This window comes from Dasypus novemcinctus, chromosome 14 (assembly GCF_030445035.2).
Source record: "Dasypus novemcinctus isolate mDasNov1 chromosome 14, mDasNov1.1.hap2, whole genome shotgun sequence".
Classification (NCBI taxonomy): Eukaryota; Metazoa; Chordata; class Mammalia; order Cingulata; family Dasypodidae; genus Dasypus; species Dasypus novemcinctus.
Window position 1 is genome coordinate 36,774,506 of NC_080686.1, and position 14,866 is coordinate 36,789,371.

The 14,866-nt window shown below is 38.4% G+C and overlaps 1 protein-coding gene across 6 annotated transcripts in view; it reads right to left on the reverse strand.

Annotated features, from left to right (window-relative positions):
• Positions 1–288: 288 nt before the first annotated feature.
• The window catches only part of JPH1 (junctophilin 1), a 79,950-nt gene continuing 65,372 nt past the window's right edge, over positions 289–14,866 (reverse strand). Inside the window, exons 4-6 of one of the 6 annotated variants that reach the window (XM_004462457.5) lie at positions 8,483–9,132; positions 2,717–2,812; positions 289–2,547 (exon numbers count right to left, since the gene is read on the reverse strand). In XM_004462457.5, the coding sequence (XP_004462514.1) occupies positions 2,732–2,812; positions 8,483–9,132 (731 nt within the window). In that variant the 3' untranslated portion in view covers positions 289–2,547; positions 2,717–2,731. The remainder of the gene's footprint in view (positions 2,548–2,716; positions 2,813–8,482; positions 9,133–14,866) is intronic. The other 5 variants (XM_004462458.4, XM_004462459.4, XM_004462462.5 and 2 more) reach the window with 5 other exon arrangements.

Sequence of the window (14,866 nt, forward strand, 5' to 3'; positions counted from 1 at the left end):
GAGTTTTCTTTGAAAATAGGAGCAGACTTGAGATCCAGGATAAGGTACTAATCCAATTAATTAAGGCATTAATCAGAGAAATGAATCTTACATTATTTTACATAACTATTTGAAGGGTCCAAGATGAAAGAAATGTCAAAAGAAATCCTACCTTCTGCCATGTGGCGTCTATGAGAATTTTTTTCATTTCTATTAAACTCTCTACAGACATTTATTTCACCACCACCACCACCACAAAATTCCATATTACTCAAGACAACTTACAAAAGAAACACACCTGCAACGTTATTAATAACCAACTTTTTTTTTATTAGAGCAGATACAGTTGTGAAAACTGTACATTATACATTTTGGTTTCCAGGATTATAAATAAAGGAACTCACAGGTTGAGAGTTCTTTTTCACAGCAAGAAACTTTAAATAAACAAAGTCATGTTTTATTAAGTACATTGGCAGACTTCATGTGCTGTCCAAAACGTAGTGTACAGTATAACAACCCATTAGAAAGAGCCTTTCATGTAAAATACAGCTGTGCACATTTTAGAAAAATACCAACAATTTGAGCTTTGTTTTAAAAAAGCTTATAAATCATACATATATTTATAAATGGAACCAACATGCTCACTTTATAAACATAATCCTTTAGTTATCTGTTACCCATTACTTCAAAGCGTTACATATTAAATAAACACTTAAGATTAAATATTTCATTATTTTTTTTAAAAATCAGCTTTCTCAGTAAAAGGAGCTATGGGGGGTCAGGAAGGGGCAGTGAGAATATTGAGACTGACACAGAAACTTAAAACGTTTGTTCTTGGGTAAAAAACGTTCTTTCTAAATTTAAAAGTCAAAGCAAAATGTAAAAAATAAATAAATATACAAATTGCAATTTTCATTTGCTCTTTCTGCTTTCTTCTTTATTCCATATTGGTCACACCCAGGATTCTCAACATATTGTACTTCTGCAAAAAACACCACCAGGTCACTACCCTGCAGATGACAAAGCATTCAGTCCATGCCTGTGCTAACATAGGAACTGTCTCTTCTGCACTGAAAAGGTAGCTAATAAGGTAAAAAGAATCTCTGATTAAACCATGCAAATGGTGAAAGTATTTAGGACTAGCTCCCCTTCCGCAGTATGTTTTAAAGAGATTTCATAGATAACTTTTCCTCCCTTGGATTTTTAAAATAATTACTTTTTTAAGGACCATGTAGATTCTCTAAGCAAGCATGCTTCTGAGTAATAAAGGATAAATTATAAGACAGCACAAAATCAGATCATATCAGAACAACAAAGACTGCAAAAGACATCTAAAACAAAAACGTCTGTCTTCAAAATGTGAAATAAAATTACAAATGGACTTTGAAAAACACAAAAGGCATTTAATAGAGAAGCAGTGATTTAACAAAGCCTTATGCTCTACCTGAATGTATTCAAACCAAAATTTAAGTGGGGGAGAAAAAAGCAGCTATTAATAGCATCTTGCTTAACTTTCCTGGGAATTAACAGAGCCACTGACAAGATTTTATTTGGTTGTAATGTACGTCAGCAATGAAACTGAATCCTTTAAACACTGATTACTGCAATCCATGCAAAATTTTGACTATATTTGAAAATTTTATTATCTTTCAGCCTTTTAAAACTTAGCACCTCTTAAGTGCATAAATAATTCACCTTGGTAGTGTTAAAAATATTTAAGTTATTAGGAAGATATAGTGCTGTCACATTGCTAAAGAAAAATAGCCTTTTACAGATTTAGGAAGAATAAATGACATGAAAAATAATGTACTGGTATCAAAATAAGCACATTTTCATTAGAATTTTGTTGTTTCTTTTCCTTGAGATGCAACAAGTGTGTTTCGTCCGGCTGGGACTGCATGTCGAGGATGATTATACATCGTATTTAAATAAACAGCAAAAAATGAACAAAGTCGTGCACAAGCAAATGAAATGTTCTTTCCCAGAACATTCCAGGAGATGTTAAAGCAGCAGGTCACGGCATAAGACTGGTGAGTGATGCTGCTACCTATTTCTTCTAATGAGATAGGAGTGAACGTTGGAACCACTTCCACCGCAACACAATCCTCCGACCGCATTCCTTGGGCAGTCGTTTCCCCAGCTCCCTACTAAAAACGTCAGACGGTAAAATAGTAAGGCAGCTGTTGACTTCCATCAAAAAAAAAAAAAATGCAGCTCCATACGTTTCCAGTTTAGTCACACTCTGCTAGGACAGATGGAGTAGCCAATGCCAAGAACTTCGCTGGATAGGGCTGCTTCAGCAGATTTTAAAAAAGAACTATTATTAAGTTTTGCTCTCCGACACGGCTCCTGGCTTCAGCTCTCAGAGGACCCCAAAGCCACAAAGCATTCCCAGGGGAACCGAACAAGTCCTCTGGCTGAATTTTCCAAGTTTCATCTCTCTTGTGCTCCCATCTATTTCCAAGCCTCCTTCCCTGTGTCTGAGTCTGACTGGGGTGTGCCATTTAAAAGGCGGATGACACCACGGCAGAGAACTGTGGGCTAACTCCACTAGTTGTCATGACTTCACTGAAGGGTCAAAACAGTTATAGCATTAAGTAACTATGTTGAATCACATTCAGGCACAGCCAAAATTAAAGTGAAGGACAATATACAATTGTTAAAAAAAAAGTTGTAAATCTGAATATGGGAAAATGTAATATAGTGATTTTTAGATAGAAATGAAGGCTATTCTTACCTTTCCTAATTCCAATCAGGTTAGAAAGTGAACAAAAAGAATGGCTAAGCCGATATTCAACAGCATGACCAGGACAATCATGACTGAGTTAGGGCCCTGGAAATGAAAGAGAACAAAACAAGTATAAATTTTTAATGTTAATTTCAATATGTAAATTAATTCACAAAACCAGTTACCCAAAATTAACAGAAAAAGAAAAAACAAACTACAAACCAGTTTGAGTAAAACAGGCATGGATAACAACAGCACTTCCAAAAGGTATAAATTACTAGTAGTGATGCTATATTTAGACAATTTCTGAATTTTCAATGAAAAATGAATCTAGAACTTAATCTAAAAATGACTTCTTAAGGTATCTATTTCATTCACCTCAAAATATCAGACAATTCTAGGTAAGAGAAAATTCTCCATAACCAGGACTAAGGACTAAGAGGAATTGGATCTGCATTTGTCATCAAGACACCTCAGAGGAGAACAAGCTGCTTCCTCATAAGGCAGTTGGAACTTGAGAGTAAAATCTGTGGGGCAAAAATGCTCCCCAGGAAAAACTCAACATGTGGCCCTCTGACTCTTGCTTTTTTCCTGGTCTTCTTTTTGGAAAGTACCTGCTTGTTTAAAGTGAAAACTCTAAGTGGGAAGTTGAATATCTCCAGAAATTATTTTACAGGTCTCCATTCTTCACAACACAACATTTCAGAAATCAAGTTAGAGTTAACAAAGTGCAGAATCCTACTTTGGTAAGTACCAACTGAAATAAAGACCAGATGGCCTAAAGGTAACCAAGCTTTGTTTCCTGGTTAAAACAAAAACTCTCATGTGATCCATCTTCTCAGATATGGCCTGGGCAAGACTCTCTTCATTACAGACCCCATCTTGGTACTCACTATGACAACAGCATCCAATTTTTAAATAGCACTAAAAGTATTTTGAATGGCCATAATGAGGTGGGTAGGTTTTATTGTCCCTCTTTACAGATGAGGACATCTAAGACCACGCTGAAACAATGTTAAAGACCCTTCCAAATGCTGCACTGGCGTTCTGGGGTTCAGCGAGGTGGAGCTGCCTGCAGTGTAGCGCTTGTCGTGCAGGTCACGCCTCAATTCCCAAGGGGGTCTCTTCCCAGCGGCTTTGCCTTGTTCAACATGCAGCGAGTTGCCCAACTCACTGGGGCAACCAATATTTAATGAAATCTATGTGCAGCACTTTTCCAGGTGATGTGGATGTGGTTGTTGGACAAGAGACTAAATCAGTGAACACAGAAATATGATAAAGGAAGAACAGCAAGATTTTTCAAGCAAAATCGGGGTGAAAAATTAAAATGTTAAAAAAAAGACCTTAAGATGGGTCTATCAGGAAGAAGAAAAATCCCACTTCCTAAACTCCAAATAAATGGGAGGAGAATAAACATTTATTGTAGGTCTCTATATTCCAGGCAGTGGGCTAATAAGTATCACACAGCCAGTTTCAACAAATTTGAACTTGTTAAACCTCAGTCTCACATTTCAAAGCCCATGCTCATTTCTCTATAAACTACTGTTAAAGTCACAGGTCTTAGTTTAAAAACAATTTCTCATCAAGTTCTTTAAAATGGCATTTTTATCTATAGCCTATAATTCCCAAGGTATCAGGAAAAAACCATGTAATATTGATAATGCCAGTGTTATTTTAGAACAGTTGTGTCCTAAATTGGAAACCTAACTTATGCAACTTCTCAATCATAGTTAAATGAGAACATGTAAGTAATATAGGAAACTCTTACTATTCAAAAGAATTGTGATAATCTTTCAACATCATGACTCCTTCGGACATTAATGAAACACTACCGCTTCTGTGCACTTGATTAGATTTTGTTCATGAGTGTGTTAAGAATTTTGGGACTCAAGTCCTTTGCGTCAGCAGATTTAGTTTATTATTCCCAAGGGTAACTAAATGATAGGAAAGAAGATGAGGAGATGTATATCTTGCAGAGTTCAGTGGAATAGCAGAACACCTGCCTAGAGGTGAAGTCAACTTTAAAAGCTTCAGGTGTGCCTGAACTTTAAACTTCCAGTTCATAAAACGCATCCTTAAAAGATTTCATGAACTGAACTCTGTTGAATAGGACAGTAGTGGGTTTCTGTATTCTCATGGGCTTGAATCTAGCTAACTATCTTCAAGTTTTGGCCTACAGCTTATTGTACTGGCAATCCAGGATTAGAGAATAATGAATACTTTAGTATATATACGCTTTTCCTATCAAACACACACACACATGCATATTTATTTATCATACCAGTGTTCCTCCATGTATAGAGCTACTTTGAAAGATGACTCCATGAAGATAGATAGGAATAAATTAGCAGGTGAAAAATAAATTCTGGAAGGCTCTGTTTAATAGGTATCAAGACATGACCCCTGTGTTCTTCAGCTGTGCAGGCTCGGGACAGGGTGGAAAGCTTTAAGGTGAAGTCCCATAAATATGACTGCAGTGACCAGTTGTAGCTTAAAATAGCAAAATGAAAAAAATCAGTCTTGCTTTTCAAGACTGACTGGGACAGGTGCAATAGAAGTGGCTGTAGCAGAAGAAAGCATAAGTATTGCCTGGAAGAAATTCTCAGGCAGTTATAAAAATAAAATGTAAGAAGTCAAAATAAGTTTTAACTCAAAGAATTAAACTATTTTTTTCTCCAAGAGCCAGCCACTCATACTTAAAATTGAGGGGAATCTTCTCCTGGAAGAGGTAGTATATTCTAAAACTTGTCTCACTAAAAAAAAAATGAAAAGAGCAGTTTAATTTAGTATTAATAGCAGCATGAATAGGAATTTAAGTTTTACACCAACTCCAAAGAAATCTCAGGGAAATCTCAAACTTGGAAGCTGATCAGAGGAAAGGCTGAAAAAAAAAGTACAGGCAGTTTTCAGAACTGGCCAGGCTTCCTGATTGGAAGATGCCTGGCTCATCCACTTGATGACGAGGCTCTCAAGATGCCTGTACTGGCAACCACTTGAGTCGCCATGCTGCAAAATACAACAAAAATTTCAGTATGACATCAAATGCTCCCATGGAACACAGCTCCACATGTAACCACCACCACCACCCACAGAGGTCTCCAATTTCTCAAGGAAGGCTACAGAGCAATCCCCACCATCGCCTCCCTTCTAGCTCTCATCTGTGAGCAATCAACTTGCTCTCAGGCAGGGGTTCCCAGCAAGGGGTCTGGAAGCTCAAATTAAAAAAAGTTATTCTTGTGGGGACGTGTCGGTGAGGGTGTGAATATTTATTAAATAATACACAGTATAGCGCGGACTTAGAGGTCTGTGGTTTTCACTTGACTGGCAAAGGCATCTGTGGAACAAAAAATGTTGAGGACCTTTGCTTTTAAGAGTTTACCTGTGGCCCAAAAGATTTTCTGTATTTCCAGGAAATCAGAACCACGCAGGGTGATCCTGAGGATGGGTGAAAACCTGTTAGAATATTTATGAACTATTTATTCTTTCACTAGTAGTACTGAAACAATAATAGCTAAGGCTTTTTGAGCATACATTATGTGCTAACTCATTTAATATTCATAATAACCCTAGAATACAGGTTCAGAGGAGGACACCAAGGCACAGAGCGTGTTTGCCCAAGATCACAAAGCTGGCAAGCAACAGAGCTGGGATTTGAATGGGAGGTTTGCACCAGAGTTCACATGTTGAGCCACTAGCTTATACTGCCTCAATTGTCCAGATTCAATTTGGCCATTCCACCGTACAACTGGTGATTCTGACACAAACTGGGTCTCTCAACCATCTACAAGGACATTAAAACTGATAGATTCTGATTTCCCCTCATATATCTGCTCTGTATGAATTTATTTCTAAGAATTTTTAAACTATTGAAAAATGTCTGTCTTAGAGTGTCTATCTCAAAATTGTATGTGGTACTCCTTTGTTATAAAGGTAGTTTACTGATGACAACTTTGTCATTTCCTACTTCTCTGGGAAGAAGAAAGAGATCACTCCTGGTTAGTATTAGGGAGACAATACCAATTGTTAAAAATCTTCACACAGAGGTGCCAAGTCAGTCTTGGCTTCCAGTCCCTGGGTCCCTCCCAGGGATAGACTGGTGTGCCCACAGGGCTGCCCCTGCCACCCTCCTCTCCCGTGGGGTGCAGGAAGGAACCTGAGTGACAGCCAAGCAGGAGGCTGGGCTAAGGCAGGAGTCAGGGTTGGGGTTCTGCATGTAAGTCACACAGATGCTTTTTCTAAACAAGGAGGCTGGGGCTTTATCAAATATAGTTTTTAGCACTGTTTTACAGAAAGACTAAGATAAAGCTAGGTAATGCAATCTTTACTTCTACCACAGCCTAATGGATAAGACACTGGCGCAAACGCTTCCCTTTGATAAAAGTTCAGGAAGTTTTCTGAACCCGACTACTACGTACCTAAAGGTGTACATTATGGGGCCTTGCATTTGAATTTCTCCTATATAAATCAGGCACATCAGTACACATACTAGAGTGTATGTGAGGCCTAATGAACCTCTGGATAGAAATTTTGAAAGTCAAATAAGTTCATTGTTACATTTAATATTCAATAAGTAATAACTACGATTGTATCAGGATACTGACATCAACGTTAAATTTTTTTTTTTTAAATAATACTTACTGAAGAGTCAGAGTCCCAAAAAGTTGCTGTTTTGAAAACCATTTATCCCCATGGAGACTCACTCTCAGGACATTAATTAAGTTAATCTGATAAATTTACATTAATTAAGAATTTGGGGAAATAAAAAGTGTTTGTAGGTATTAGCAAAATAACCTTAAGAAATTTCAAATGTTAATTAAAACATTTTCAATTGTTTAACCCTATGAATAAATTGAACAGATAAAAATCGTTGTGTTATATTCTTATTGTCTAAGATACCTATACCATTTTATAAATATGGGATTGGCTGTGGCTTTTTTCCTGTAGCTATATTTAAAACCCATCACTTCTGCTCCAAAAGCTTTCTCAAGAGCTTGGCCAGCCAATTTATCAATAATTACTTAGCTTCAAATTTTATAAATTCTTTATAATTTGATAACCTACTAATTGCACATGTCACTTAAATCTCATTTGAATGAGGATGCAGGTATTTATCAATAATAGAGCTTTCTGATTGATAAATCCCTGGCATCTATCAGAAAACTGAAACTGTATGAGCTTTCACATTCTGAAAGGTCATAAGACCAAAGTGATTTTCTTAAATTGAAAATTTGCAGTTCTTGAAGTCCTTGAAAATTTCTGGGAAAGAAATTTTCTAGCTGCAAAGCCTGGCTAACTAAAACTCAAACATTTGAGTATAAATCACAATAGCTTGAAGAGATGTTTTCAGAAGTGTGAAGATGTGCCATTATGGCTCTTTTGTCTGGAAATGTTGCTGCTGTGGGGGTTAAAAGGAGGGCCAAGAACTTAGCGAAGGATGCTGGAGCTCTAGGAGTGGCCGGACCTTTCTAGCCCTCAGAGAATTAGCCACCGTGATGGAAACAGAGGTGCTCGTAAAGGCTTACTAAAGCTGGAATAAGCTGGTAAAGGCTTCCTTTCCTGAATTATGTCTAAGATGGGTGGCCTAGTGGGAGCATGGGGTATTTCTGCCTGCAGAGTTCTTACTGGCTCAAGCTACAGACGTGTCAAGCTTTACTCTCAACAACCCAGCTCCTCTCATGACCTGCTAGCCTGGTTGTCACTGAGACATGCAGTCACCCGTGCTGCTACCAGAAAGAACCAAAGGGCAGCAAAGAGAAGGCCTCTTACAGAACTTACTGAATTGGCTTCTTTTTCCAAAGAAGGGCACGAATCGTTGCTTGCTGGATTCTTTGGTATAGCAAGTTCAGACTTCCTAGCTTTTGGCTCAGCTTTGCTTTCTTTGGCAACTGGTTTTGTCACAGACGACTTAGGGGGACTCCACTTATTAGGTGGTGGCTTGTGCACCAGTGCTGAGGAGGGGCTCGATCCATCAGCTTCCTCTCCCTCTTCTGCAGGATGCTGGGGTGCGTTCAGTTTCACATAGTAGCCATGATACTGAGAATGCAACTCCCCATTGCTGGGGTTGGGGACGTGGTGGCGGCCAGAGTACTTGGACTGGGGTACGGCTGCTCCCATCTCCTTCGTGGGAGCCTTTGACATCAGGGGTTTGTTGACAATGGCCATCACTTGCTCATCAGCCACACTCTTTTTGTCTTGGCTGAGTCTTGGCCCCGAGCTGGGGTTTTGCTTCCTCACAAGCTTTGGGGAGGAAGGTTGTGGAGAGTGGCTTTGTTTGGGACTTGCTTCAGGGGACCTGGGGGGTGTCGTGCCTTTGCGATAAAAATGAGGAGACTCCTTTGGTGAAGGTGGCTTTTCTGGTACCTTTTCTTCTGGATTTTCTTTAGTATCAACACCTTCCTGCAATCTTTGTTTGATATAATCAGGACCTAAAAAAGAGGCAAGTGATAAAAAATAAAAAGGGATAAGGGCTTTTACATGATGGCTATATATATTTTTTTCTAAATCAGACTTTTTCCTTTTTTTCTTTTAGATATACTTATAAGGAATCTTTGGCTAAGCAGAAGCACATTTGGTTCCTCAGGCAAAAAGACTATTAATTGCTGAAAAGGTGCTTTTAAGACAACATATTCCAATATTTATATTATTCTGATAACAAAAGCTCAAAGTTGACTTTCCTAATAATTGCCTTGTTCCTGCTTACCTTTAGAATACTGAAGTGAAATTCAGGGTAATGAGCACTGGTGACCAAATCATAATCTGCTTATTCACATTAAATGGTACAACTAAAACACTTAAAGTTATACACTGTATAAAGAAAAAAGGTGACGCCTGTATGCATGTGAAATTTAAAAAGAAGCTATGGAGTAAGAGGAGAACCTGCACATGCTGTATTTTAATGATCCTCCATCAAATGACCATTTAAATGTCTTAATTAGGAGGAACTCCTGTGGCTTAAATTGCACTGAACAAAATAACTCCCATGTAATCCTTTCACAACTGTTAAAAATGTGGATTCCCACCAGCCAGAGTCTCTGGAGAACTCCATGAAGACAAGGTTGTTTTTGGCTCCCTAGTCTCAGGAGTATTCCTCCCCTCCCCCCATATGTTTCAGGATTGTTTATAACAATTGCATGTTATTTTTATAAACTGGTACATTTAAAAAAAAAAGTGACCCTGGTATGTCTTTATTTTGTGGGGAGATTTTGGGGGGAGTGAGGACTAAACAAATTGTGTACCACGTGATGGTACAGGCTATAAGAACCTAAGGATGTCAGTGGTCCAGAAAAAGGGTGTCTGTGGGGCTCTCAGAGACAGAGCTTCATCCAGGTGGGTGCCCCCTACTAGGTGCTCTACCTCTCAGCGCCTCCCCTCTCCTAAGGCCATGTGCATCCTTTTACTACCACTCCATCAGCCACCTGCATTACAAGGGAAGAGCAAGGTCACACTGTGCAAGTGGTCCGCTTCTTTGCAAATGGGCAGGAGCTGGCAACTCAATCTCTTGAGTATACAAAGGCGAAATCTTTCCCACCAACATAGAGTTGACCAGCTCTGGTCAGCACCACAACTTGGCATCTCTTCGCTTTCCTTCCTGCCCTCTAGTCGAACTAATTCGAAAAATACAGAGAGGGGATGAAGAGACATTATCCTTAATTGTTAAAATACAGACTGCTTCAGCTTGGCGGTTCCTCAAAACTTTAAAGACAGAATTATCATTATGACCCAGCAACTGAAAGCAGAGTCTTGAATATTTGTATACCAACGTACATAGCAGCATTGTTAACAATAGTAAAAAAGTGGAAACAACCCAAGTGTCCATCGACAGATGAAAAGAGATACAAAATGTGGTATATCCATACAATGGGGTATTATTTGCCTGTAAAAAAGAATGAAGATCTGAGACATTCAGATTAACCTTGGAAACATTATGCTCAGTAAAATAAGCCAGATAAGGAAGGGCAAATATTGTAGGATTCCACAATACCTAGAATAAGCAAATTCATAAGAGACAGATTAGAAGTTACTAGGAGCTGAGAGACGGGGGGAGAGGGAGAATATGGGGCTATTACTTAATGGGTACAGAGTTTCTGTTTTGGGTGGTGATAAAAATTTGGTAATGGATGGTGGAAATAGCACAATATTATAAATGTGGTTAGTGCCACAGAATTGTACACTTAAAAATGATTAAAAGATTACTTTGTTATATATGTTACCTCAATAAATATATACTACCTATGTATACTTTTAATTGATCTTCCAGTGGTAATGATTTATTGTAAGTAGACTATTTACAAGATGTTTTCCAAAATTCAAAGTCTCCCTAAAATTTCAGGAAGTAGATGGTATTATCCCTGTTTGACAGATGTGTAGAAACAGCTATAGCAGCTGAGAAACCAAAAGTCACATAGCTCCTGTGTACCCTTTAAGAGACAATATAATGTAATATCTCAAATCCAGAGATGAGAATTCCTGAGGACCCACCTTTGCAGGAAAATCCACCTCCTGGGAAGTCAAATTTCCCAAATGTGTCCAGAGTGGATGTTAACAACTGAGATTTCTAAAGTTGGTAAGGCCTCTTTTAAGAAAAACTTACAAGTTTCTTTTAAATCTTGCATTAAAAAAATGGCAGTATGAATTCAGGGCCTGGAGAAAGGGGTCTCACTTAAATGAGGAAAGGCAAACACTCAGGAAAAGGGGCAACTGCAAGCACTGGAAAAGCAAAGCCTTCCACTGTTTCTGAATGCTTGGTGCTGTGTGGGTGGGATATGCTCCCGAAGAAATAAGCAGCACAAAAAGTGACACTCCTCCTTCGCCAGACTTGTCTCTACTTTTAAAAGCCCACTAAGGCCATTTATACTGGTCTTTCATGGAAAACCCCATTGCTATTCTAACTGCAGATTTATTTTCACAAAATCTCTGCTCTTCCATGATAGAGCATGAGTGTAGTATGTGTTGCTTACACACTTTTTCCTCTGCCCTCCATGGACCCCAAGTTTATCTGAGCTGGCTTTATTTGTGTTTGCCTGTTATTCACTTTTATAGCACTACTGAAATAGCCATCTAGGTACGGTAGTGGATGTACTGTGCAAGGATGATGAACATAGGTCCTTGGAATCGGGGGATTTTTAAATTTAAGCCACACAACGCTGAACCAATTACACAAAGTGTCTTCAGTCTAAAGGGTAAGCACCAAGTTATTTTTGCAAAAAAATGCTCACTACTTTTATAAGATTAAGGCACATTAAAAGCTAATGCTAAATACTAGAGAAGATAAAAATAACATACTCTGGCAAACATTATCAATTATATACATTCTTAAAATTGGAGGAAAGAGGGTCACTGAAACATGTAGAATAAAGTTGTTACAAAGGTTTATTTTGCAGATGGGATGCCATGTGATAGGGTAGTTTACAGACTTAGGATTTATCCTGGTAAGTTTTGGTTCCATCTGCATTTACTGCAAATAGTAGATTAGAAGCAGAAATAGAAGCTGCTTCAGCATATCCCAACAAGAGACAGTTGTCAGCAAGGAGTGACACTGATGAAATACTAACAGCTACAGCAGGACATTTATTGGGAGGAAATGGCAGGCACTTCAATAATTGTGGTCTAAGAAAATTATTTTTTTAAACTTGTGACTTACAGGGATAGTTATCTGGCAAAAGAACAACAACCCGTAATAACTGAATGCAAAACACATTTTCAAATGCTCTGAAAACTAGAACGCTCACTACTATGCTATCAGTAATAGGCCAAGTCAAGAATTATTTGGCCATGGAAGAAATCTGTATTAATGAATTTATGAAATTAAATTTTAGATCCCACAAAATGTATTTTTTATGCATATTAACTCTCAAATACCAGTCTAATCACTTCTTCAGACTTTTAGAAATCTGATGTGTTGTATCTTGGGATGCAGTTTTCTTGGCCTATCTGTGTTAGGAAAAGAGTTTCTTGCACGATTACTTATGTCCACTCTTCTGAGATATACCTTTCAGGCATATTCATTCAGCTTGATCTAAAGGGCTTCTGATGATATTCAAAATCTGCTGAGCTTAAAAGAGTTTACTAGAAAAGTAGAAGTACATTCTAGCATCAACTTTCATATTAAAAGGACTCTTCATTTTATTATGCATTAAAAAATAGTAGGTTATTGGAATAAATGCACCCTAAAAGGGTAGCTCTTCTACCTGCTAACAATTAGAAGCCCCTGGGGGGCTCTTCCCATAGATTTTGATATAATAAGTCTGAATCAAAACCTATAAGTAGTGTTTAACAAATGTCCCAGGTGATGCTGATGTTGATTAGGGTGGCCTTAACTCCAGCCAGTCTGACTATCATCCAGTTGGAATGGTCCCAACACGGCACATTAGAATGAGGACTGGCCAACTGAATGAGGATATACAGTTAGATTTTCTTCAGAGAAGGATTAAATAGGTTTTAAACAAAACCTTTAACAACATGCAGAGGACAGAAGTTTTTCTGAACTATTTTCTCCTGGAAGGCACATTTCGTATCTGATACTCATTCTGTTGTAGTAATGTGTTTCAGCACTGCAGTGCCAGAAACAAAGTTGATGAGATGCAGCAGTTGAATAAAAAGACTTGTCAGAATACTGCCAGGGAGGAAAAATATGATAAGTGTTGATAGTTGTTGCAGGCAGCATTTTCATCTGTGTGTTTTGTTTTTATTTTTTGGCTTTTTTGTTTTTAGGAGGTACCAGGGATTTAACCGGGGACCCCATACTTGCAAAGCAGGTGCTCAACCACCAAGCTACACGCACTCCCCTTCATCTGTGATGTTATCTACAATTCCTAAGATTTTTTCTTGGGATTCATGTTGGGAAGAAGGCTGAGAGGGGTCATGTGCTCACTGACAAGCCACAATATTAAACAACAGCATTCGGCACTTTTCACCCACCAACACTGAAATTTTACTTGTTACAGTGGGCAGAAATACTCCGAATGGATATGGCAGATGGTAACTGCAGGGTATCCAGCTAGTTCTTGATTAGGTAAGACTGAGTGAGGTGGCAATGGGCAGAAAGTGCACCATAAAGATTCCCCAAAACAAATCAAGGGCAGTGCCGATATCAAATGCTTTGTAGCAACAGAGTGATCATTAGATAGAAAATAGATGTTTTCTTTGGAGAATGCCAATTAGTGAAAAAGGACAAGATTGATTGAGTCTAAAAAGATTAAATAGCCAGAATCACTTTTATATTCTACATTGGAAGAATTCTACTTTGCTCTAGAACTTTACGGTCCCATCTGTAACATTACTACAACTTCGATGAACACAGCCACAGCGTTCTTGTCTGCAGGCCATGGAATGTTCCTTTCAGTGCCTGGCACGTGGCACTCAACGAACATTTAGGAAACTGAATATGCCCGAATGAATAAGTGGTAACAATCACCAGCAAATTCGTGAATTATTAATTTCATGTCAACTAATGGATTATTCAATTTCCCTTTTCTAGGAAAAATATATCCAGAATTTTGGCTTTGAAAGGTATGATGGTTAAGTTCGTGTGTCACCTTGGTCAGTTATGGTGTCCAGCTATTTGGTCAGATAAGCACTGGCCTGATTGTTACTGTGAGGCTATTTCCTGGATTTAAATCATAAGCTGATTGCATCTATGGCTGTTTACATCTACAACCGAGGAGACTGTCTTCAACAAGGAAAGATGTCTCATCCAATCATTTGAAGGCCTTGAAGGAGGAGTGGTGATGTCAGCAGTCAGAAGAGAGAGCTGCCATCTCTACCTCAGCCAGGCAGCTCCTCCTGGGGACTTCAGCTAAGACCTCCGTGGCAGTTCCCAGCTTGCGGCCTGGCCTATGGAATTTGGATTTGCCTATCCTCACCGTCATGTGAGACAATTCCTATTACAAAAATAAAATTTATTTAATATATGCAAATATATTTCCTGTTGGTTCTGTTTCCCGAGAGAACACTGCCTAACACAGGAAGTGAGTTTAGAAGTAATCTACTCCAGTATACTGTCCTGAACTTAACCAAAATTATTATGTTCATGACAGGCATAGCCTATTATGTAATGAAAATAGGTTCTGATTTCTAAAGACTTCTAATTCATACCAGAAACGCAAGCTTCGTTAACACTATCCATAATAACCTATACTAAAGACTCCCAATTTTCTCCTT